Raw genomic sequence first — 27,701 nt, forward strand, 5'->3', positions numbered from 1 at the left:
AGCACTCCACCAATCAGGCCTTTATGGTAGTGGCCAGACAGAAGCCACTCCTCAGTAAAAAGGCACATGACAGCCTGCTTGGAGTTTGCCAAAAGGCACCTAAAGGACTGACCATGAGAAACAAGATTATCTGGTCTAATGAATCCAAGATTGAACATGACGGCCTGAATGCTAAGCGCCAGGTCTAGAGGAAACCTAGCACCAACCCTATGGTGAAGCATGGGTGGCGGCAGCATACTGTGTGGATGTTTTTCAGTGGCAAGGACTAGGAGACTAGTCAGGATCGAGGGAAAGATTCAAGCGCAAAGTACAGAGATCCTTGATGAAAACATGCTCCATGAAGGTTCACCTTCCAACAGCACAACAACCAAGTAAATTATTTTTTTATTTATTCAATTTAACATTTAATACATTTGCAAACATTTCTAAAACCCCATTTTTGCTTTGCCATTTTGGGGTATTGTGTGTCAATTGAGATTTTTTTAAATACTCAGTTTCAGAATAAGGCTGTAAAGTAACAAAATGGAGAAAGTAAAATGGGTCTAAATACATTTTCAAATGCACTGTACTTGCAATGTGGGTAGAGCTCAACAAATCAGTCAGAATCAATTAAATATGCAGAAGTTAAAATGGGATGTACTCAAGCTGAGTTAGACAAATTTCTACTTGAAGAACAATTTAATGACATAACGGTTAAAGTGTAACTCAAAAGCTTTATCTCCCACCAAGAACATTGTCACAATCAAAATATTACATCATTCAAAAATGCAAAAATGTATGCCCAGTGAAACATGTTACCAAATGTTTAATTCAATCACTTCAAACAGTTTAACAGAAACAAATAAAGTAGTTGTTATTCCCACATTGACAGATACTCCCATATTTAGGCTGGACTGAATGTTCAAAACCAACCCCTGCCCCTATTGGACAATGTGTTAGGTGTAAGTTGGACAGTATAAGTCAGTCATCTGTATGTTTAAACAAGTGAAAGAGACATTTGGTAGAATAAAGACAGTAATTTGAACTATACAGCTTTCAAAAACAGTTGTTTCACAGATGGACAGACATGGCTGTCTCACCTAAACACAAATCTAAAAAGGCTAATCATTTAAAAATGAAATGCACTCATCCAGAACCTGATTCTATACAAGACATACTCAGGTTTGGACTGAGTTCAGACTGTCAGACACTCACTTTCTCTCAGCGGTCCTGGAGCGGCTGAAAAATAAAACAAAAAGTTGTCAGAAACAAGAATAACTTGCGCAATGCATTACTACAATCCATAGAACTAAAAAACAAGCCTATATAGGAAGACGCATGTCAATACACAGACGCCAGTGAACACACACACATTTACCTCCGAGACCTTGAGAAGGATCTTGAAGGTTTATGGTTCCTGTCTCTGGAGATAGACCTCTCTCTTCTTCGGTCTCTTGACAGAGACCTAGAGAAGAACAAGTTAGTGTTTCCAATGTACTGACATGTATTCAGACATCTCTCAGGATTATTACATTTGAAGAACTGTCACTTGAAACTAGACAGCCCCAATTAGTATCAACAATGTGAGAACCATGTGTACTAGGGGTGTAACGGTACACGTAGTGAGGAAGCTCAGTCAACCCTGTGAACCTGAATACAGAAAATAAACACTGCATTGTAGGCCTATGCACCTCAAGTAAATATCTATGGCTTACGTTAACTAGACCCTATGGGGCTTCCCAAGCTGCGCAGCGGTATAAGGCATCGCAGTGCTTGAAGCGTCACTACAGACCTGGGTTTGATCCCAGGATGTCACAACCGTGAGTCCCATAGGGCAGCACACAATTGCCCAGCGTCATCCGGGTTAGGGGAGGGTTTGGCATTACTTGGCTCATTGCGCTCTAGCGACTCCTTGTGGCGGGCCGGGTGCCTCTAGGCTGACTTCAGTCATCAGCTGAACTGTTTTCTGCGACACATTGGTGCGGCTGGCTTCCGAGTTAAGCAAGCACGTGTTAAGCGTGGTTTGGCGGGTCATGTTTCGGAGAACGCATGGTTCGACCGTCGCCTCTCCCGAGCCCGTTGGGGAATTGCAGCAATGAGACAAGATCGTAATTGGATAAGGTCAGACGGATTACCAGGACGTGTACTGCGAGCATGCGCTGACCAACTGGCAAGTGTCTTCACTGATATTTTCAACCTCTCCCTGGCCGAGTCTAATACCAACATGTATTAAGCAGACCACCATAGTCCTTGTGCCCAAGAACACTAAGGTAACCTGCCTAAATGACTACCAACCCGTAGCACTCACATCTGTAGCCATGAGATGCTTTGAAAGGCTAGTCAAGGCTCACATCAACACCGTTATCCTAAAAACCCTAAACCCACTCAAATTTGCATACCACCCCAACAGATCCACAGATGAGTGCAATAGAGATTGTATCCACACAGCCCTTTCCCACCTGGACAAAAGGAACACCTATTTTAGAATGCTATTCATTGACTACAGCTCAGCATTCAACACCACAGTACCCGCAAAGCGCAACAATAAGCTAAGGACCTTAGGACTAAACACCTCCCTCTGCAAGTGGATCCTAGACTTCCTGACGGGCCACCTCCTGGTGGTAAGGGTAAGCAACAACACATCTGCCACGCTGATCCTCACCACAGGGGCCACTCAGGGGTGCGTGCTCAGTCCCTTCCTATACGCCCTGTTCACCCACAACTGCACAGCCAGGCACGACTCCAACACCGTTAAGTTTGCTGATGACAACAGCGGTAGGCCTGATTACCGACAACAATGAGACAGCCTATAGGGAGGTGGTCCGAGACCTGGTCGTGTGGTTCCAGGACAACAACAACCTCTCCCTCAACGTGATCAAGACAAAATGAGATGATTGTGGACTACAGGAAAATGAGGACCGAGCACACACCCACTCATCAACAGGGCTGTAGTGGAGCAGGTTGAGAGCGTCAAGTTCCTTTGTATCCACATCAACAAACTAACATGGTCCAAGCACACCAAGACAGTTGTGAGGAACCTATTCCCTTCCAGGAGACTGAAAAAAATTTGGCACGGGTCCTCAGATACTAAAAAGGTTCTACAGCTGCACCATCGAGAGCTGATTGGTATGGCAAATGCTCGGCCTCCGACCGCAAGGCACTACAGAGGGTAGTGCGTACGGCCCAGTTCATCACTGGAGCCAAGCCAGAACATCTACAGCAGGCGGTGTCAGAGGAAGGCCCTAAAAATTGTCAAAGACTCCAGCCACCCTAGTTATAGACTGCACATCAAGCAGTACCGGAACACCATGGCTAGGTCCAAGAGGCTTCTAAACAGCTTCTACCCCCATGCCATAATACTCCTGAACAACTAATCAAATAGTTACCCAGACTATTTGCATCCCCCCCCCTTTAACACCACTGCTACTCTCATCTATGCATAGTCACTTTAACCTTTATTTAAAAAAAAACATTTTTATCCATTAAAATAAATGGTTTAACAATGATCTATACTGTATTTCTAATGCTGTAAATGACTATTGTAGCTGGAAACAGATTTTTTATGGAATATCTACATAGGCGTAGAGGCCCATTATCAGCATCCATCACTCCTGTGTTCCAATGGCACGTTGTGTTAGCTAACCCTAGTTTATCATTTTAAAAGGCGAATCGATCATTAGAAAACCCTTTTGCAATTATGTTAGCACAGCTGAAAACTGTTGTGCTGATTAAAAAAGCAATAAAACTGGCCTTTAGACTAGTTCAGTATCTGGAGCATCAGCATTTGTGGGTTCGATTACTGGCTCAAAATGGCCAGAAACAAATAACTTTCTTCTAAAACTGTATATGAGAACTTGTTCAACTGGCCTATCTGGTGATATATATAAAAATATATATACACACACACACATTTTTTTTTAACTTGTCAGTCTATTCTTCTGAGAAATTAAGGATATTTCATGTGAGAAATTGCCAAGAAACTGAAGATCTCGTACAGCGCTGTGTACGATTCCCTTCAAAGAACACCGCAAACTGTCTCTAACCAGAATAGTGGGAGGCCCCGGTGCACAACTGAGAAAGAGGACAAGTACATTAGTGTCTAGCTTGAGAAACAGACGCCTCTCACGTCCTCAACTGGCAGCTTTATTAAATAGTACAGGCAAACACCAGTCTCAACGTCAACAGTGAAGAGGCGACATTGGGATGCTGGCCTTCTAGGCAGAGTTCCTCTGTCCAGTGTCTGTTCTTTTGCCCATCTTAATCTTTTATATTTATTGGCCAGTCTGAGATATGGCTTTTTCTTTGCAACTCTGCCTAGAATGCCAGCATCCCGGGGTCGCCTCTTCACTGTTGAGACTGGTGTTTTGCGGGTACTATTTAAATTAAGCTGCCAGTTGAGGACTTGTGAGGCATCTGTTTCTCAAACTAGGTAGGCCAGTTGAGAACAAGTTCTCATTTAGTTTCAGAATAAAGTGTTTTTCCTGGCCATTTTGAGCCTGGAATCAAACCTAAAAATGCTGATGCTCCAGATACTCAACTAGTATAAAAGGCCAGTTTTATTGCTTCTTTAAATCAGAACAACAGTTTTCAGCTGTGCTAACATAATTGCAAAAGGGTTTAATGCTCAATTAGCCTTTTTAAAATGATAAACTAGGGTTAGCTAACATGTCCCTGGAACACAGGAGTGATGGTTTCTGTTAATAGGTCTCTGTACACCTATGTAGATATTCCATGGTCATACAGCATTAACAATGTCTACACTGCATTTATGATCAATTTGATGTCATTTTATTGGAGAAATTGTGCCTTTCTTTCAAAAACAAGGACATTTCTAAGTGACCCCAAACTTTTGAACGGTAGTGTACATATTACCTCAATTACGTTGACTAACAGGTGCCCCCGCACATTGGCTCTGTACTGGTACCCCCTTTATATAGTCTCGCTATTGTTATTTTTTTCTGTAGCTCTTTAACTACTTGTTACTTTTATTTCTTATTTGTACTTTTTAAACGGCATTGTTGGTTAGGGGTCTGTAAGTACAGTTTAAAATCGGAAGTTTACACACTTAGGTTGGAGACATTTAAAACTTGTTTATCAACCACTCCACAAATTTCTTGTTAACAAACTATAGTTTTGGCAAGTCAGTTAGTACAACTACTTTGTGCAGAAGTCATTTTCCCAACAATTGTTTGGGAAAAAAGCCTGACTACCGTTTGCAACTGCACATGGGAAAAAAAGATTGTACTTTGGTCTGATGAAACAAAAATAGAACTGTCTGGCCATAATTATGTTTGGAGGAAAAAGGGCGAGGCTTGCAAGCCGAAGAACACCATCCCAACCTTGAAGCACGGGGTGTCGGCATCATGTTGTGTGGGTGCTTTGCTGCAGGAGGGACTGGTGCACTTCACAAAATAGATGGCATCATGAGACAGGAAAATTATGTGGATATATTGAAGCAACATCTCAAGACGTCAGGAAGTTAAAGCTTGGTCGCAAATGGGTCTTCCAAATGGACAATCACCCCAAGCATACTTCCAAAGTTGTGGCAAAATGGCTTAAGAACAACAAAGTCACGGTATTGGAGTGGCAATCACAAAGCCCTGACCTCAATCCAATACATTTGTGGGCAGAACTGAAAGAGTGTGCGAGCAAGGATGCCTTCAAACCTGACTCAGTTACACTAGCTCTGTCAGGAGGAATGGGCCAAAATTCCCCCAACTTATTGTGGGAAGCTTGTGGAATGCTAACTGAAAAATTTGACCCAAATTAAACAATTTAAAAGGCAATGCTAACAAATACTAATTGAGTTAATGTAAACTTCTGACCAACCGGGAATGTGATTAAAGAAAAAAGCTGAAATAAATAACTAGTATTATTCTAACATATCACATTCTTAAAATGAAGTGGTGATCCTAACTGACCTAAGACAGGGAATTTTTACTAGGGTTAAATGTCAGGAATTGTGAAAAACCGAGTTTAAATGTAGTTGTCTAAGGTGTATGTAAACTTCAACTGTAAGAATTTCATTGTAAGTCTACCCCTGTTGTATTCGGCGCATGTTACTAATAAAATTTGATTTATTTTAGTTGTGAGTACTGGGTTGGTATTCCTGATTGTGCTTTCATCAGGCATTACAGGACTCATGATCATGCATGTAAATAAGAAAGAGCACCACTTTGTAATTTATTAAATAAACATTTACTACAGAAACTGTTGGCATTTAATTTTTCCGCTGTACCGAAAAAGAACCTTGACCCCATGGGTTTGGTGTACTGTTACACCCCTAATCTGTACTAGACTGATCTACTATTGGGTACAGATATATTTATATTTGTGAGGAAAACTATAGTTAGTTACCACAACACTGATTACGTTGTAGGCTGGGGTAAAGAGGCACTTCGGCTCACCTGCTGCGACTGCGGCTGAAGCTCCTCCTCCTAGGAGAGCTGGAGGTGGATGGAGCAGGAAAAACATTTAATACAGTGCATGAAGGCATCACCTCCAATCAAATATGGCATTCCTTATCCCTGAAGAAACACCATCCCAATCATTTAACAATACGACACAGCCTTCCTCTTTCTGCAGACAGATCAGAATAGGACATCCTCTCTGCACCCCTGCTAGAGGACAGAATGCTTGGACAACCAACTGAGGTCAAAATGAGACCTCTTATAAAACCAAGTGAGAATGAATTAGAGAGAACATTTTTAAGTACAGGTATGCAGACTTAAGCTACATACTGTACTGTTTTGTTGCATAGATGGACATAGGGCACATTACCAATATTGGACCTCACAGTTCATGCTAACCAGGGCAGCTCCAAGACCACAGAACTTTTGAGTTTAAGGATAAAAGCTTTTCATTTATGATCTATGGGAGGGGGATTCAAGATTCTTATTATTGTACTCACAAGTTGATGTTTGAAACTAAATTCAAATGACAATTTCCATGACCGCCAATTTCATACCATCAAGCAGCTGTAAAACCAAACCTGTGGTAAGCATGACACTACAAAAAGCAGGAGAAAAGGAACTTACTATTTTTTCAGGTTTGGACACAAGATAGAAATGACGCAAGGAAGCCAGACTGATGGCGAGGGAGGTAGAATTTGCAGAGAGGATTTGCCACAAGTTGCAAGTGTTGGAGATATGAAGTTGGTTGGCTGGAGGGGGTACAGTAGTTGTAGATTTTCCCTGTCTTTTTGGGGTTAGCCGAGGGCTGCTGTGCTGCTTGTAGGTAGTTGTGTTGATAATTGGGGAATGGAGTTAAAATCGCTGATTGGTCGGAATTGTGAGGTGGGCTGCGACGATGCCGATCGGGTTAAGGTTGGAGGAGGCTGAGAGCTGCATGCTCAGGAACCAATAGGCTGGAACATGACTGGCCATGCCTGGGTCATGTGACACGGCACCAGCCAAGCTGATTGGGTGGGGCACGGTGCTGGCGCTGGTCAGTGGTCACATGATGCTGTAAGAGGACTAGTTGACTGTCTGAGAGGGTGGTGAGAAGAGGGATGGTGATGACTCTGCAACGGGGTTTATTTTTATTAATATAGATAGAAAAAAATCAAACTGAGAAAAGTGAAACAAAACCAACATCCATATAGTAGTCAAATGATCAAACAAGTACCCCCTTTATTGAAATTTGTTCCAATTATCTAAAATGTAATTTAAAAAATGTATTGCCTAGATCTAAACAAATGATGCCTGAATTAAGCCTTTCAAAATCACCTAAATTGTCACTGTTAAAAGGGGACCCAATCCCTGTGATGAGTAAATTGACATTTCTCAGCTCTGATTGTGTCCATAGTAAAAAAAAGTTCTAACGTATCACAGCACTAACGAACCTACAGTGCGGGATCGTGTGTTAGGTCCAAGCATTTAATTATAGTACATATGGAACAGTTGGAAGTGAGGGAGATGTGATGGAAGGGCTTGGGGTTGACTGGCAAGGTAGGTGATAAACACTTGTAGGACTACATGTTAAAAGTGGGTGAGAATAAGTGTAGGTGAGAGGTGATGTATTATACCGGCGTCTGACAGGCGGGCTCCCACGGCGCCTGCTGCTGTAGTCTTCACGTCCAGTGCGACGGCTCCAGGAGGGAGGAGGTCCACGGCTCCTCGAGCGTTTCTCCCCATTGGACAATTCAACTCTCACTCTGCAGCCACACAGCGTCCTGTTCACATGGAGCAATAGCAGAATCACAAGTTAAACTGGAATACTCTTTCAATGTCTGTATGTCATGAGCTATGACCCAAATAATCAAGTGAATATCCCCTTGAGGCCTACCGTCCATCCAGTTCTCTCACAGCATCAGTTGCATCTCTGGGATCCTCAAACTCGACAAAGGCAAAGCCTGGGGGGTTCCTGGCCACCCACACACTCCGCAAAGGGCCATAGTACCCAAACGCCCTCTCCAACTCAGTCTTGTTTCCACTGTTGCCCAAATTCCCTACATACACCTTGCAATCCAGAGGACAATCTCTGAGATGAGCAGGTTCTGAGAGTGAAAGGTTAAAGAGGAAAATTAAATTATCTAGATGAGATCCAGTCATGCACAATTACATTAATTAATATATTATGAAATCCATATATCGTGATTTGTGACAACGCTGTTAGTGCCAAGCAGTTATTTTCATTTTCAGATCAGGAGACCGGAAAAGACGATGGATGCATAGCTAATTACCTCCCATCTCGACGGATCCTGGTTTCCTTTGAAGAGCTGACGAAATAATAAATAAACTGGAACAAAAGAGGGAGTCTTGATTAGTTAGCTAGGTACTGGACAAATTATAGTGCTTAGCCAACGTTAGCTAATATTAACATTAGGTTTCGACCTTGCTACTTTGCAAAAAAAAGTGCATGGTTACATATGCATTTAATAATTACAGACAGTTAGTAAAAAAAAATGTTTTTTTTAAAACTACTTTATTAATTGTATCACTCTAGTTAGTCAATGATGTTCATTGTTAGTTTCCATTAGTTAGCAGCCACATTAGCCGTGGAGGCGCATCGGGGTTAGCAAGCTAGCTAGCTGGCTTTTGTTGACGGTTCAATTTAACTGAAGATAAACTATTTTACAGTGCATGTTACTACATCTTAAATTGTTTTCATTCCCAGTTCCATGAATCGAAATGTTACCAGTTATGTATTGGCCAAAGTCTCCGATTACAGCTCCGAATAATTTTTGCTAGCAGCAGAAGAAGTCCACAAGGCGTTCGAAAATGGCGTTGACCGGAAATAAATAATCTTACTAGCCAGTTTGTGGCATAAATATTAGAGAAAGGCCTCTTCCAGCAGACTGTCGACCAATCGCGTTGACGTTGTCATGCTGCGTCACGCGGTTTCTAAACAAATCGTCACGCAAATCCCTTCTCAATGTAAGGGAATGAGTCGAGAAACCTGCCCGTTTCCCTCAAAAGTACGTACTGTCACGATTCCAAAGCTATATGATAGTACAGAGAACAAGTTAATTATCTCACATGTCGGAAAATATGTGTAATGTTGTACTTCTTGTTGACAAAATTCATACTAATGTTGGGTTTTCGAGCTAGCGCCCAATTGACTCCCATTCACTACTTGAAGGAGAGCTTTCTTTGCCTCATAGTCGCCCACAATGTACTATCAATTCAAGGGCTTAATTGGCATGGGAAACAAATGTTAACATTGCCGAAGCAAGTGAAGTAGGTAATAAACAAAAGTGAAATAAACAATAAAAATGAACAGTAAACATTACACTCACAGAAGTTCCAAAAGAATAAAGACATTTCAAATGTCATATTATGTATATATACACATAATATAGCCCATTGAAGATGCATGAGCAACGTACACAATGGAGTTTTCCCATTTCCTCAAAAGTATATCTGCTGGGGTTAGTAAAGAAAGTGCTCTACCCCTAGCCTATCGCCGTCTACTGGAGTGGAGTAGTATGGCTATGCCGTCTCTGGTATGACTACATGAACAAGTATTTTTTTCTTCAATAAAAAGCGGTGTAGAGAGACCAATGATGTATACTGAGCAAAAATTGTAACGCGACATGTAAAGTGTTGGTCCCATGTTTCATCAGCTGAAATGAAATATCCCATAAATGTTCCATATGCACAAAAAGCTTATTTCTCTAAAATGTTGTGCACAAATCTGTTTACATCCATGTTGGTAAGCGTTTATCATTTACCAAGGTAATCCATCTACCTGACAGGTGTGGCATATCAAGAAGCTAATTAAACAACATGATCATAACACAGATACACCTTGTGCTGGGGATCAAAAAACTACATTTTGTCACACAACACAATGCCACAGATGTCTCGAGTTTTAAGGGACCGTGCAATTGGCATGCTGACTGCAGGAATGTCCACCAGAGTGGTTTCCAGAGAATTGAATGTTCATTTCTCTACCATAAGCCACCTCCAACGTCATTTTAGGGAATTTGGCAATATGTCCAACTGGCCTCACAACCACATGTAACCACGCCAGCCCAATTGACTGATTTCCTTCTATTACAGGGTATGTTATGTAGAATACATTAGTATTGTTTATCCAGCATTTATGACAGGGTTTCCCAAACTCGGTCCTGCAATTTATGCTTTGGCCACAAATACGAGTATGGGATGAGTCAACAGCATTATTTGGGTATGAGTTAACAGAATATGGATTTTTAAAAGTGCGATTTTCACTGAACAGTTATTTTAACACAGTAATATGACATTATATTTGATAATGCAAATTATAAACCGGGTAGTTTGGGTCCTGGATGTTGATTGGCTGAAACAGCATTTCAGCCATGTGTATATCAGACAATATATATCTGATATGACCCAACAATACTTGTTAACTTTTCTATTTATGTTGGTAACCAGTTTATAATAACAATAAGGCACCTTGGGGGTTTGTGGTATATGGCCAATAAACTACCAAGTGAGTGCACACATAGTGGGTATCATACTGGCAATAAATTGTATCTACTTTCACACCTGAATGCAATTCAATGTTTACAGAGGAAACACTGCAATGTTTTCTCAGAGGGACTAAGCCTCACACCAAAAGGCCTTTCTCAGCTTACAATGTAATGGCTATAAAATAGAACAAGGCAACCATAAACATGTCATCCCCCACAAATGATGGAGCACCCCCCCTTGGGCCAATTAGTGACAATTATTCTAATTTATGATGGGTGGATTAATGAGAGAGAGAAACAAACAATCAAGTGTTGCTGTTACTATAATTCCACCCATGGTCCAATTAGTGTAATTTTATAAATGCCGGATGTTGACAGCAAGAAGCATCATTCATCCACGATTCGTCAATATGGGAAAACAGGGCAGGATATATGCTTGTTCAAAGTTTGGTGGGGGACAAAAGGTCAACTTTGCTGAAAATCTAATGTTCAGGGGTTATAGGTCCTTATGGGAAAGTTGTTTCTCATGAGGGACTCCATTTGCTGTATGTACAACATGTAATAACTGTAGCTCAAACGGGACAGGAGATACGCTTGTTCAAAGTCTGGAATTTAAGTTGATTACTATAGACGCCCCTTGGGCCAATCAGTGTAATTTTGTAAATGCAGAATCTCGATGGCAAGACGCATCATTCAACCAAGTTTTGTCAAAATCGGGTCAGCAGTGTCTTAGATATAACTTGTGACAGACGTATTAACATATGGACGGAGACAGATCCATAGTATCCCTCCCGATTTCATCATGTGGTACTATCAGGAGTCATGGAATCCCAACAAGCGTCACCACTTGTAGCCGAATTTGGTTAAGTTCAGACTGTTTGACTTAGTTTCTAATTACAAACAGTCCTCTGTCTTTGCCTTCCAATAAAACATATTCCCTTTCTTCTTTTCACTCATTCTCCTTTCCTACAGCCAGGTCCCTCCGTCTAACTTATTTAAACCACAAACATGGTGCTTAGCTTTGCCCTATTCATTAAAAAAACAGGGCTTAGTAGTTGACTCTGGCCCCAGCTCAGAGCTCTAAGCTTTGAGATAATATCTAACGGAATGTATGAATTAGAGCACAGCGCGGTTCAGCCCGACGACTTCCATGTTCCTCAACTATCACCCCCTCTGACCCCCGGAGGCCAAAAGTCCACAGCTAAAAAGGATTAGGACAGGAGTTTAAATTTATGGGGTTGCATAACACACATGCCTCGCTAACAAACAAAGAGCATGATGTTACTCAGCTTTTATTTTGTTGCAGTGTTCATGTTTGAGTGAGAGTGCACTAGGCAACTTTTCTCACACTATGGGCTAACAAAATCCAACAAAATGTCTTGTGTCTGTGGTTCAAATGTTTTGTTGTTTTCGTTGTTGTTGCTCTTCTTCGCCTGTGACACAGAATTCTCTTTTAGCTTAAATAAAACATCTTATTTTTTTCTTCCAACCACTCAGGGCAGTGTTTTTCAATCAGATTAGTGCAGCACATTCTGTTCTGTTTCACTTCCTGATGACTCGGTATCCTTGCATGAACCCGCCCTCGTACTTGCAGTTACACACACACACACACACACACACACACACACACACACACACACACACACACACACACACACACACACACACACACACACACACACACACACACACACACACACACAGACTCTCTCTCTCTCTTTCTGATAATAGTGGCATTGAATTCTAGAGTCTGTTTGAAGGAGAATATATATTATTTTCAGAACAAGTACTGTTTTTCCAGAAGATAAGCAAAATGATAGTTCAGCAATAATACAATAATTCCTTAAAATCTAAAAAACAAGTATAATTACACTTTTGTATAAATACATATACTATACCGTTCAAAAGTTTGGGGTCACTTAGACATTTCCTTGTTTTTGAAAGAAAAACATTTTTTTGTCCATTAAAATAACATCAAATTGATCAGAAATACAGTGTAGACATTGTTAATGTTGTAAATGACTATTGTAGGTGGAAACGGCTGATATTTTATGGAATATCTACATAGGTGTACAGAAGCCTAATATACCACGAACGTGGTGACATATTGGCCATATACGACAAATCCCCAAGGTGTCACGCCCTGACCTTTGAGATCTTTATTATTCTCTATGTTTGGTTAGGTCAGGGTGTGACTCGGGTGGGAAATTCTATGTCTTCTGTTTCTTTGTTTTTGGCCGAGTGTGGTTCCCAATCAGAGGCAGCTGTCTATCGTTGTTTCTGATTGGGGATCATACTTAGGCAGCCCTTTTCCCACCATTAGGTTGTGTGATCTTGTTTTCTGTTTAGTGTCTGAGCCTGACAGAACTGTGCGCTTTTGTTTTTTTGACTTTGTTATTTTGTTTGGTGTCATCAATAAAGTTAAGATGTACGCCTACCACGCTGCGCCTTGGTCTCCTACCAACGAGAGCTGTTACACAAGGTGCCTTATTGCTATTATAAACTGGTTACCAACATAAATAGAAAAGTTAACAAGTATTGTTCAACTTTTGAACGGTAGTGTATATATTCACAATTGCACATACTAAAAAATACAAAATGCTGTGTTGGGAAAAAACAACCGAACACCCCAGAACTATGTGAGCATCAAAGTCATTTTTTGGAATGAGTTCTGGTGAGCAATGCGCAATGTCACCATTTGTGTATAGGTGTAGTGTATGTAACCTTTATTTAACTAGGCAAGTCAGTTAAGAACAAATTCTTATTTACAATGACGGCCTACACCGGCCAAACCCAGACAATGATGGGCCAATTGTGAGCCGCCCTATGGGACTCGCCAGTTGTGATACAGCCTGGATACCTAGGAAACTAAACCAGCAGTAGGCATTGCAGAACAAAAACAGGACAGGGGAAATAAAGCACTTTATTGGACTGACTGACTAATGCCCTGACTCATTTTACCTGAGGGATATGAAACAGATCAAGTATAGCCCTTAGAATTAGGCTTTCCTGATGTTACCTAGTCCAGTAAATTGTTGAATGTGTCCTAGTAGAGCAACAGAATATGATCATGCTCAATTAACTTACTTTCCAACATATGAAGAGACGGTGACTATGATGGATGGGAAAAACTTGCAGAAATAGTGCCAGAGGGTTATGATTAATACTCATAATAAATTATAAACTTTTTATTTATTTTTTATCAGAAACCTCAATGTGCTCATTATAGGATAGCATGTAGCCTAGTGGTTCCTCATGAAACTAGAACAATAAAAAACATTTTCACTAAATGTAATCCTTTGGTGGAAGGATTGTCAACATATATTTGATATTATATATTAAAGCATAATTGAGAAATAATGAATTGAAGATGGAATATTTGTGACATTTTGGCCTTACCCATGCCTTCTTTAATAGCTCAGAATCCCCCATACGATTGTCAAACTTTTGCCTGCCGACAGTATTGGCACCTCTGAAAAGTGGCGGCAGTCAATCTATTTTGTGTTCACACAGCAAAGACCTCTGAAGTCATCAGCCACTCAGCCTTGTTAATATACTCCAAACCAGAAGGTGGCAGTAGCGTTGTTTGGCAATTGCATATCTGTGTGTGTTGCTTACTTTATGGTCTGTTGCTATTTTGTTGAAAGCCCTTATTGATACTAGTCAGATGGCCACAGCTAGGGCTGTTATGGTGATCTTATTACTGCTACACCAGCAGTCAGGAGTCATGACCGCAGTCAAATTCCACGTGACCATTGGGTCACGGTAACTAGGCTTCTCCAAAACTGTGTTCTGAGCCTCTGAAGGTCATTAGTAGCCTACCAAACTTGCTAATGGCCAGTCACCAATGATCACTCTGACATCAATGTAAATACAATCGAAAATCTAATCAAAATCTTCATGAGAGCCCTGACATTCAGAGTTTGAGTGGAATAGGATCGATTACCTGTTGTGCAGCGAAAGCCAGCTCCTCATAGCTGGTTGATGCATGTAATAAATAAGTGCAACATTTAGATAGGCTATGCTATGCAATTGCGTGAGAAAACAGTTTTGATGACCTCTATCGAAAAGAGGAGGATCCCATGAGCTTTCTATAGGCTAGGCCTATAGAGGAGCCTACTGGCTGGCATGAAAATTAACAGTGGGAAAATAGTCCTCCATTTGCTATTCAAGTGCATAAAGAAGGTGTGTTTTTTTTTACCCCTGTTCTGACAGGTGTATGATACTGGCACATTCTAAATCAAAACTAATTTCACACATATTATTTAGTATATGCAAATACAAGACAGTGCAAATCATAGTCGCATGCATCATCTAGCTTACCACATAGGCCTACAGTGGAAGTCGGAAGTTTACATACACTTAGGTTGGAGACATTAAAACTTGTTTTTCAACCACTCCACAAATTTCTTGTTAACAAACTATAGTTTTGGCAAGTCGGTTAGGACATTTACTTTGTGTAATTTGTTCAACAATCGTTTACAGACCGATTATTTCACTTATAATTCACTATCACAATTCCAGTGGGTCAGAAGTTTACATACTGTCACGCCCTGACCTTAGTTATCTTTGTTTTCTTTAGTATTTTGGTTAGGTCAGGCTGTGACGAGGGTGGTTTGTTAGTTTTTGTATGTCTAGGGTTTTTTGTAAGTCCAGGTGTTTATATGTCTATGGTTGCCTGAATTGGTTCTCAATCAGTGGCAGCTGTTTATCATTGTCTCTGATTGGGGACCATATTTAGGTAGCCATATTCCTTGGGTATTTCGTGGGTTCTTGGTCTATGTTTAGTTGCCTGTCTGCGTCATGGTAAGTTTTGATAGTTTGTTCAGTGTTCTTTCTTTTATTACAGAAGAATGTACGCTTACTACGCTGCGCCTTGGTCTCCTCTATACACCGAGCGTGACACATACACTAAGTTGACTGTGCCTTTAAACAGCTTGGAAAATTCCAGAAAATTATGTAATGGCTTTAGAAGTTTCTGATAGGCTAATTGACATAATTGGAGTCAATTGGAGGTGTACCTGTGGATGTATTTCAAGGCCTACCTTCAAAATCATTGCATCTTTGCTTGACATCATGGGAAAATCAAAAGAAATCAGCCAAGACCTCAAAAAAAAATTGTAGACCTCCACAAGTCTGGTTCTTCCTTGGGAGCAATATCCAAACGCCTGAAGGTGACATGTTCATCTGTACAAACAATAGTACGCAAGTATAAAAACCATGAGACCACGCAGCCGTCATACAGCTCAGGAAGGAGGCGCGTTATGTCTCCTAGAGCTGAACGTACTTTCTGACTCTCTTCTTTGTATACATCAATAATGTTGCTCTTGCTGCTGGTGATTCTCTGATCAACCTCTACGCAGACGACACCATTCTGTATACCTCTGGACCTTCTTTGGACACTGTTAACTAACCTGCAGATGAGCTTCAATGCCATACAACTCTCCTTCCATGGCCTCAAATTGCTCTTAAATGCAAGTAAAACTAAATGCATGCTATTCAACCGATCGCTGCCCGCACCTGCCCGCCCGTCCAGCATCACTACTCTGGACGGTTCTGACTTAGAATATGTGGACAACTACAAATACCTAGGTGTCTGGTTAGACTAAACTTTCCTTCCAGACTCGCATTAAGCATCTCCAGGCCTTCTTTAATAAATCTAGAATCGGCTTCCTATTTCGCAACAAAGTATTCTTCACTCATGCTGCCAAACATACCTTCGTAAAACTGACCAGCCTACTGATCCTCGACTTTGGCGATGTCATTTACAAAACAGCCTCAAACGCTCTACTCAAAGTGGATGCAGTCTATCACAGTGCCATCTGTTTTGTCACCAAAGCCCCATATACTACCCACCACTGCGACCTGTACGCTCTCGTTGGCTGGCCCTCGCTTCATACTCTCCGCCAAACCCACTGGCTCCAGGTCATCTACAAGTCTCTGCTAGGTAAAGCCCTGCATTATCTCAGCTCATTGGTCACCATAGCAGCACCCACTCTTAGCACGCGCTCCAGCAGGTATATCTCATTGGTCACCCCCAAAGCCAATTCTTCCTTTGGCACATAATCATGTGCTTATGTGCCAAAGGACAGTTCTCTGCTGCCAATGACTGGTTCCCGTTCTCTGCTGCCAATGACTGGCACAAACTGCAAAAATCACTGAAGCTGGAGACTCACTTTCTCCTGACTCTGAAAAACACCAAAAGAAAGATGCCCAGGGTACCTGCTCATCTGCGTGAACTTGCATGCTGCAAGGAGGCATGAGGACTGCAGATGTGGTCAGGGCAATAAATGGCAATGTCTGTACTGTGAGATGCCTAAGACAGCTCTACAGGGAGACAGGACGGACAGCTGATCGTCCTCGCAGTGGCAGACCACGTGTAACAACACATGCACAGGATCTGTACGTCCGAACATCACACCCGCGGGACAGGCACAGGATGGCAACAACAACTGCCTGAGTTACACCAGGAACGCACAATCCCTCCAGTGCTGACTGTCTGAAATAGGCTGAGAGAGACTGGACTGAGGGCTTGTAGGCCTATTGTAAGGCAGGTCCTCACCAGACAGCACCAGCAACAATGTCGTCTATGGGCACAAACCCACCGTTGCTGGACCAGACAGGACTGGCAAAAAGTACTCTTCATTGACGACTCGCGGTTTTGTCTCACAAGGTGTGATGGTCGAATTTGTGTTTATCATCGAAGGAATGAGTTTACACCGAGGCCTGTACTCTGGAGCAGGATTGAGGTGGAGGGTCCGTCATGGTCTGGGGCGATGTGCCACAGCATCATCGGACTAAGCTTGTTGTCATTGCAGGCAATCTCAATGCTGTGCGTTACAGGGAAGACATCCTCCTCTGACTTCATCTGTATATATTCAGATCATGTGACCACTTAGATTGCACACAGGTGGACTTTATTTAACTAATTATGTGACTTCTGAAGGTAATTGGTTGCACCAGATACACGTGCACGCACCACTTTTCTTTTTTTCCTTCTTTTTTTTGTTGAAAGAAGTTGTTTTTTTCATTTCACATACACTATTTTGTGTATGTCCATTTACATGAAATCCAAATAAAAATTATTTAAATTACAGGTTGTAATGCAACAAAATAGGAAAAACGCCAAGGGGAATGAATACTTTTGGCACTGTAGCTTATATATTTGACATATATTTAGCCTTTATATTTTATCCATACTGAGGCCTAGGCCTAGAAAAATGAGAATCAATCACTATGTTCCTCAAGTATTATAACAACATGTCTTAACCAATGTTTTAAAAACATATGTCTTATAGATGAATTGCCTTACACTATCTTTTAGGAAAACCCACAGAATAGAGCCCATTACCAGAGAGAACTCCAATACATTATTAGAAGTGAAATCAGTAGGCTGTATGAGGAGCTACAGAATGAACTGTGATTCAACTGTAACTGGCAGAGGACATTTGTTGCTAGTTTATACTGCATGTATGTCATGTAGGTAAATTATAGTGTATATCATGTCAGGTGTTTCTCAACTAGGCTATATAATCCAAATAAACATAAAAATATCAGGTGTTATTTTAAAGGTATATATCACCTTCATATTTTGTGAATCTTGTCTTTTGGAGTTAAAAAAAATATGGTCCTGCCAATGTTTAGTGTGCCAAAATCAACTCCAGTTCTCAGTGAAATAGGAAGTTGAGGATGTGTATATTGTCTAAGTATAGGATTCCAGTTGCTATAATCCACAGGCAGTTCTTTGTTTGCCTCGGGGCACTCTGAACAAGAACGTTTCCAATTGAATTCGGACCCGCAGCCACTCCGAAAATGAAATTCATAGTATAGTTTCTGTAATGGTTTACAAAGGGAGGAAAATGGCACCTAACTATACTATGAATTGATATGCCTAGAGCTAAATAACATACCTCCATGCTTTCAAGTAACAGTTGAACAACAATAGAAATCAAAACTGTGTGGTGTTCAGAGATGGGTGGGAGGGGTTGAGTGGAGCTGAAGGATGGGACTAAAAACAAACAAAAGATAAATATTGTAAAATATACTGCGTCCATACAATATACATTTTATGTATAACCTGGAAGTAGAAGCCTTGTCCATTAGTTTACTCCAATTAGGGGAGGGGTGGCAGGGTTAGGGTTAAAATAATAAAGTTAAAATATGTATATATGTATATAAGTATATATATATGTGTATATGTATATATAGTATGTGTATATGTGTATATATATATGTATATATATATATAGTATATGTGTGTATATATATATAGTATATGTGTGTATATATATATAGTATATGTGTGTGTATATATATAGTATATGTATATATATAGTATATGTATATATAGTGTGTATGTGTGTGTGTGTATATATATATATAGTATATGTGTATATATTGTATATGTATATATATTGTATGTATATGTGTATATATATAGTATATGTGTGTATATATATACATATACGTATATACATATGTGTGTGTGTGTGTATATATAGTATATATGTGTATATGTATATAAAATATGTATGTGTATGGGGTATTGGAAAAGATGCAGACAATTACTTTGAAGGAAGCCACAATCTTTTTGCAATATTAAAGGTGATCTACCACCCTAAAAAAAGTGTACATCACTTGAGAGTGAAATTCTTGCACGAGATAATGCTATAAGGCCTCACACCCCTGACGTTGCCAAAGGTCAATGAGCTGCTATTCTGCTGCTTGGAGTTTAGCCTTCATACACATCGCTTTCCCTATCAGATTCATGTCATGGGAATTTTATAAAATACAAAATAACACACAGTAATTCACATACATGACAAATTGACCCTTTCATAAGAGTTTTGTTTCACTTTGTAACCATTGGCCTGTTAATCACATTACATTGTAATTTGAATATGATGTAGTTACTGTGTTATTCGTGCTAATAGTGCTATTTAACCTCAATACACAATTCAGCAATGCGAGTGTAATTTAGCTTAATTCTACACGGGTAGTGACGAAAGCCAGTAGTGTAGTGGAGGGTATACGCAGGTATACGCGGTATACCCACTTATTTTTCCATGGGCATTGTGTATACTCACCTCTTAATCTCCACTGATACGTACCAAAATAGTGTAGTGGAAGTATTGGCAGTTTCAATTAATACATCTGGATGAACAGATCAGAATGTTTAGCTTAAAATGTTGATCAACTATTTCTTCACATTTTAAGTGCAGCAATGTACAGACGGCGGTAGGCCTTCGTGTGAATGTTCCAAAATGCAACAATTATCATGGCTAGGATAATGCCTTTGGCTGCTAGACAATGAAATAAAGTTGAAAGAAAATCAATAGAACAGGAGAAAGCGTATGAGTAAGTCTTTATAAAAATAACTGCCACCATGTTTCTATGGTGGGATTTTGGCTATAGGCTACTTTCAAGTAAGGTAAGACATGCCTCAAAATGTGAAGTAAAATGCCCAGGTTTCAAACAATTAAGGAATAGATGCTAATGGTAGGCCTAACCATCTCCTGGTAGATTGAAAGGCTTTCCCAAAAACCGTCTTTTATTAAATGTTAACTAAAGTAGCTACAAAGTGGCCTATTCCTACCCGTCAGAATGATAACATGATTATTTGCATCAATCCAGTAGCCATTTATTTTTGCAAACTCCATCTCATGGTCTACAGAAACACTGCTAACCAAACAGTGCTAGAGAGGATGCTCCAGAGTGGTGCACCGGTCTAAGGCACTGCATCTCAGTGCTAGAGGCATCACTACAGACACTCTGGTTCAAATTCAGGCTGTGTCACAACCGGCTGTGATTGGGAGTCCCATAGGGTGGCGCACAATTGGCCCAGCGTCGTCCCGGTTTGGCTGGTGTAGGCCGTCATTGTAAATAAGAATTTACAGTGCCTTGCAAAAGTATTCACCCCCCTCTGTGTTTTTTTCCTATTTTGTTGCATTACAACCTCTAATTGAATAGGATTTTAATTTGGATTTCATGTAATGGACATACACAAAATAGTCCAAATTGGTGAAGTGAAATGAAAAAAATTACTAAAATAACGGAAAAGTGGTGCGTGCATACGTATTCACCCCCTTTGCTAGGAAGCTAAATAAGATCTGGTGCAACCAATTACCTTCAGAAGTCCCATAATTAGTTAGATTGCACACAGGTGGACTTTATTTAAGTCTTGCATGATCTCAATATATACAGATGAAGTCGGAAGTTTACATACAGTTAGGTTGGAGTCATTAACTCATTTTTCAACCACTCCACAAATTTCTTGTTAAACTATAGTTTTGGCAAGTCGGGTAGGACATCTACTTTGTGCAATTTTTCCAACAATTGTTTACAGGCAGATTATTTCACTGATAATTCACTATCACAATTCCAGTTGGTCAGAAGTTTACATACACTAAGTTGACTGCCTTTAAACAGCTTGGAAAATTCCATAAAATGACGTCAGGCCTTTTAGAAGCTTCTGATAGGCTAATTGACATAATTTGCGTCAATTGGAGATGTACCTGTGGATGTATTTCAAGGCCTACCTTCAAACTCAGTGCCTCTTTGCTTGACATCATGGGAAAATCAAAATAAATCAGCCAAGACCTCAGAAAAATATTGTAGACCTCCACAAGTCTGGTTGATCCTTGGGAGCAATTTCCACATGCCTGAAGGTACCATGTTCATCTGTACCAACAATAGTATGCAAGTATAAACACCATGGGACCACGTAGCCGTCATACAGCTCAGGAAGGAGGCGCGTTCTGTCTCCTAGAGATGAATGTACTTTGGTGTGGAAAGTGCAAATCAATCCCAGAACAACAGCAAAGGACCTTGTGAAGATGCTGGGGGAAACGGGTACAAAAGTATCTATATCCACAGTATAACGAGTCCTACATCGACATAACCTGAAAGGCCACTCTGCAAGGAAGAAGCCACTGCTCCAAAACCGCCATTAAAAAAAGCCAGACTACAGGTTGCAACTGCACATGGGGACAAAGATCTGACTTTTTGGAGAAATGTCCTCTGGTCTGATGAAACAAAAATAGAACTGTCTGGCCATAATGACCATCGTTATTGTTTGGAGGAAAAAGGGGGAGGCTTGCAAGCCGAAGAAAACCATCCCAACTTTGAAGCACAGGGGTGGCAACATCATGTTGTGAGGGTGCTTTGCTGCAGGAGGGACTGGTGCACTTCACAAAATAGATGGCCCCACGAGACAGGAAAATTATGTGGATATATTAAAGCAACATCTCAAGACATCGGTCAGGAAGTTAAAGCTTGGTCGCAAATGGGTCTTCCAAATGAACAATCACTCCTAGCATTCCAAAGTTGTGGAAAATGGCTTAAGGACAACAAAGTCAAGGTATTGGAGTGGCCATCACAAAGCCCTTGTGGGCAGAACTGAAAAAGCGTGTGCGAGCAAGGAGGGCAACAAATGATCAAAATATACAAATTCCCCAAAAATGTATTTTAATTCCAGGTTGTAAGGCAACAAAATATGACAAATGCCAAGGGGGTGAATACTTTCACAAGCCACTGTAATTACAGTGCATTCGGGAAAAGCAAATTGTGTTACGTTACAGCCTTATTGTAAAATAGATTCAATATAGTTTTGTTCCTCATCAATCTTCACACAATATGCCATAATGACAAAGCAAAAATAAGTTTGTAGAATTAAAAAAGGAATCTATTCAAAATAAACAACAGAAATACATTATTTACATACAGTACCCGTCAAAAGTTTGAACACACCTACTCATTCAAGGTTTTTTCTTTTCTTTTTGCTATTTTCTACATTGTAGAATAATAGTGAAGACATCAAAACTATAAAATAACACATGGAATCATGTAGTATCCAAAAACGTGTTCAACAAATAAAAATATATTTTATAATTTAGATCCTTCAAAACAGTCCCACATTGCCTTGATGACAGCTTTGCACACTCTTGGCATTCTCTCAACCAGCTTTACCTGGTCTTGAAGGTGTTCCCACATATGCTGAGCACTTGTTGGCTGTTTATCCTTCTCTCTGCCGTCCAACTCATCCCAAACCATCTCAATTGGGTTGAGGTCGGGTGATTGCGGATGCCAGGATATCTGATGCAGCACTCAATCACTTTCCTTCTTGGTCAAATAGCCCTTACACAGTCTGGAGGTGTGTTGAGTCATTGTCCTATTGAAAAACAAATGATAGTCCCATTAAGCGCAAACCAGATGGGATGGCGTATTGCTGCAGAATGCTGTTGTAGCCATACTGGTTAAGTGTGCCTTGAATTTGAAATAAATCACAGACAGTGTCACCAGCAAAGCACCTCCACATTATACCTCTCCCTCCATGCTTCACGGTGGGAATCATACATGCAGAGATCATCTGTTCACCTACTCTGCATCTCACAAAGATACACAAAGATACTTCTGGTTGCAGCAATTCGACCATGAAGGCCTGTTTCACGCAGTCTCCTCTGAACAGTTGATGTTGAGATGTGTCTGTGCAGAGATGTTACTTGAACTCTGCATTTATTTGGCTGCATTTATTTGGGCTGCAATCTGAGGTGCAGTTAACTCTGCAGTTAACTTATCCTCTGCAGCAGAGGTAACTCTGGGTCTTCCTTTCCTGTTGCGGTCCTCATGAGAGCCAGTTTCATCATAGCGCTTGATGGTTTTTGCGACTGCAGTTGAAGAAACTTTCAAAGTTCTTAAAATTTTCCAGATTGACTGACCATCATGTCTTAAAGTAAATGGCGGACTGTCATTTCGCTTTGCTTTTTTGAGCTGTCACTGCCATAATATGGATTTGGTCTTTTACCAAATAGGACTGATCTTCTCTATACCACCCCTACCTTGTCACAACACAACTGATTGGCTCAAACACATTAAGAAGGAAAGAAATTCCACAAATGAACTTTTAACAAGGCACACCTGTTAATTGAAATGCATTCCAGGTGACTACCTCATGAAGCTGGTTGAGAGAATACGAAGATGTGTTATTTCATAGTTTTGATTAGTGATGCACCGATATGACATTTTTGGCCGATACCGATATCCGATATTTTCCTTGCCAAATTAAACGATACCGATATTTAAAATATTTGCAGCCTTTTAGGTATTCTAGTACAATTAAATAGTTAACACACACGTACACAGCGGTCTAAGGCACTGCATCTCAGTGCACGAGGCATCACTACAGTCCTTGGTTCGAATCCAGGCTGTTTCACATCCGGCTGTGATTGGGAGTCCCATAGGGAAATTTTATAGATTGACTGACATTCATGTCTTAAAGTAATGATGGACTGTCATTTGTCCTTGTTTATTTGAGATGTTTTTGCCATAATATGGACTTGGTCTTTTACCAAATAGGTCTATCGTCTGTATACAACCCCTACCTTTTCACAACACAACTGACTGGCTCAAACGCATTAAGAAGGAAAGAAATTCCACAAATAGAATTTTAACAAGGCACACCTATCAAAGCACAAGGCGAGACCCACATTCAGACACAGGAGGCAGATGGTTGGAGTCTTACAATGTTTCTTAATCCAAAGGGGTAGGCAAAGAGAATGGTCATGGACAGGCAAAAAGGTCAAAACCAGAACACAGTCGAGAGTGGCAGACAGGCTCTCGTGGTCAAGGCAGGCAGAATGGTCAGGCAGGCGGGTACAAAGTAGAGAAACTGGCAAGGGTCATAACCGGGAGGACTAGGAAAAGGAGAATGCAAAAAGCAGGAAAAAGGAAAAAACGCTGGTTTACTTGGAATCATACAAGACGAACTGGCACAAAGAGGCAGGAAACAGGGATACATACACTGGGGAATATAAGTGACACCAGGAGGGGTTGGAGACAATCACAAGAACAGGTGAAACAGATCAGGGCGTGACGACACCTGTTCATTGAAATGCATTCTAGGTGACTACCTCATGAAGCTGGTTGAGAGAATTCCAAAGGTGTGCCTAGGTGTCATCAAGGAAAAGGGTGGCTTCTTTGAAGAATCTCAAATATAAAATGTATTTTGATTTGTTAAACACTTTGTTACTCCATGATTCCATATTAGCTATTTCATAGTTTTGATGTCTTCACTACTATTCTACAATGTAGAAAATGGTACAAATAAAGCAAAACCCTTGAAGGAGTAGACTTTTGACTGGTACCGTAAGTATTCAGACCCTTTGGTATGGGTGTCGAAATTGAGCTCAGGTGCATCCTTTTTTCCATTGATCACCCATGAGATGTTTCTACAACTTGATTAGAGTCCATCTGTGGTAAATTCAATTGATTGGACATGATTTGGAAAGGCACACACCTGTCTATATAAGGTTCCACATTTGACAGTTCATGTCAGAGCAAAACCCAATCCATGAGGTCAAAGGAATTGTCCGTAGAGCTCTGAGACAGGATTGTGTCAAGGCACAGATCTGGGGAAGGGTACCAAGACTCTTCCTAGAGCTGTCTGCCCAGCCAAACTTAGCAATCGCGGGAGAATGGCCTTGGTCAGGAAGGTGACCAAGAACCAGATGGTTACTCTGACAGAGCTCTGGAGTTCCTCTGTGGAGATGGAAGAACCTTTCAGAAGGACAACCATCTCTGCAGCACTCCACCAATCAGGCCTTTATGGTAGAGTGGCCAGACGGAAGCCACTCCTTAGTAAAAGGCACATGACAGCCCGCTTGGAGTTTGCCAAAAGGCACGTATTGACTCTCAGACCATGAGAAACAATATTATCTGGTCTAATGAAAACAAGTTTGAACTCTTTGGCCTGAATGCCAAGCGTCACGTCTGGAGGAAACCTGGCACCATCCCTATGTTGAAGCATGGTGGTGGCAGCATCATGCTGTGGGAAGTTTTTCAGCTACAAAAAAATGGGAGACTAGTCAGGATCGAGGGAAAGATTAACAGAGAAAAGTACAGAGAGATCCTTGATGAAAACCTGCTCCAGAGTGCTCAGGACCTCAGACTGGGGCGAAGGTTCACCTTCCAACAGGACAACGACCCTAAGCACACAGCCAAGACAACGCAGGAGTGGCTTTGGGACAAGTCTCTGAATGTCCTTGAGTGTCCCAGCCAGAGCCCGGAATTGAACCCGATCGAACATCTCTGGAGAGACCTGAAAATGGCTGTGCATCCAACTTGACAGACCTTGAGAGGATCTGCAGAGAAAAATGTGAGAAACTCCCCAAATACAGGTGTGCCATGCTTGTAGCATCATACCCAAGAAGACTCAAAGCTGTAATCGCTGCCAACGGTGGTTCAACAAAGTACTGAGTAAACGGTCTGAATACTTATGTAAATGTGATATTTCAGGTTTATTTTTTGCTTTGTCATTATGGGGTATTGTGTGTAGATTGATGGGAAAACAACTATTTTAATACATTTTAGAATAATGCTGTACATAAAAAATGTGGAAAAAGCCAAGGTGTCTCTGTACTTTCTGAATGTACTGTATAGGTTAAATCCCCCCCAAGTATTGAAAGGTTGTTCACACAGGCCTACCTGAAATAGATACAATATACTGCATGTAATTGAGTAGGTATTCATTGACAAGATCCAAAGTTAATGTACACAACACAGGGAACACAGTGACATCTACTGATCCAATTTCCAACTTGGCACTTATGAGGTACATGATGGAATATATCATAAACTAACATAACAGAATTGTCCTGCTCCTTGAGGACTTGGTCTACTTCCAAAAACAGATGTATATGTCAGTCTCCTTGTACAACACAGAAGAAAGTGTAAATATAGATGTTATTCGCACTCATGGCTGCTCAAGTGTAATAGCTTAAGAACTTATGTTGTTGATGGTTAATTTGAAAAAGAAAATGCCCATTACAAGCATTTAATGCATTGCTTGTAGTATGTATGTTTTACAATGTGTAATTGTATCCATTTCATAGGCTATTACAGTAGGCTTATACTACATGTAATCCTTACTGATGACAACCTATAGGATTGGTGGTATTTTGTGACCTGAAAGCTTAAGTAACATACATCATGTCCCTGAGAGAGCTATTGAGCATGATTTGATAGCGTCAATGTGTATCCTTAAAATATAAGAAAAACATCAACAACATACACTAGCATAAAGGCCTAGTTTTTAGCCTAGGGCCTATAACATATTGTGGATTAGGCTACACCACACTTGGTAAAACTGCCAATCTTGGTTTATGAAACAAAAATAGGACCATATGATTGGAGCACTAAACTAACTACAAACGTTATATATTGTTCATATATTATTCATATTTTGGTACATTTTATTGTTATTAGTCCAAAACATGGTCTACACAAAGACCCTTGATTATGAGGCCTAAATATATGACTGGATTCTGCTTTGTAAAAAATACAAAAATAAAAATATGTCTAAAAAGAAACCCCCCAAATACATTTTCAATCTGTCGAATTTTATAATAAATGTCTCATGTGCTTGATTAATCTAATTAATTGTGGCTGACAATCAATGCTCCAAATAGCCTGCTTGTTGTTATGATGATTAAGATGTGAAAATTACTATTTAAATATTATTCACCCCCCCAAAAATATTTAATTTAGCCAACATAGCAAATTGAATGACATTTAATTCCACATCTCATTATTAACCTAGGCAGCCAGTATGTTACTTGATAAATTATTCCATTCAATATGGCGTAGCCTAACTATCTGTGCTCCAGTAAAGCATTGAACACTTCTGAAACGCAAAGTTCATCTGTGTACTTACTATTCCGTTTATTGGAGCTGAGCTGTTCTCGAGGACAGAGTGAGTACACTGCTGTACAGGCTGTTCCTGGTAATTGCGTTGCGCTGCGCTGCGCGAGCTGCGGCGGCGCTCGGAACA

General features: G+C 40.6%; 1 protein-coding gene across 5 annotated transcripts; it reads right to left on the bottom strand.

Moving 5' to 3' along the window:
* Nucleotides 1-785: 785 nt before the first annotated feature.
* On the bottom strand, nt 786-27,606 carry LOC112254812 (serine/arginine-rich splicing factor 3). 5 transcript variants are annotated; one of them, XM_042324610.1, is made up of 7 exons: nt 27,585-27,606; nt 8,663-8,718; nt 8,266-8,476; nt 8,006-8,152; nt 6,387-6,425; nt 1,358-1,444; nt 786-1,218 (listed from the first exon to the last, which is right to left on the bottom strand). In XM_042324610.1, exons 2-7 carry the CDS (start codon nt 8,667-8,669, stop codon nt 1,191-1,193), a joined length of 519 nt encoding a protein of 172 aa, XP_042180544.1. In that variant the 5' UTR covers nt 8,670-8,718; nt 27,585-27,606; the 3' UTR covers nt 786-1,190. The 5 variants fall into 5 exon arrangements, 3 of the variants coding, with proteins under 3 accessions (XP_042180544.1, XP_024283461.1, XP_024283462.1); XM_024427693.2 differs by lacking the exon at nt 27,585-27,606 and adding an exon at nt 9,118-9,269; XR_002954203.2 differs by lacking the exons at nt 786-1,218; nt 27,585-27,606 and adding exons at nt 7,017-7,501; nt 9,118-9,269.
* Nucleotides 27,607-27,701: the final 95 nt, after the last annotated feature.

This window comes from Oncorhynchus tshawytscha, linkage group LG07 (assembly GCF_018296145.1).
Source record: "Oncorhynchus tshawytscha isolate Ot180627B linkage group LG07, Otsh_v2.0, whole genome shotgun sequence".
Lineage (NCBI taxonomy): Eukaryota > Metazoa > Chordata > Actinopteri > Salmoniformes > Salmonidae > Oncorhynchus > Oncorhynchus tshawytscha.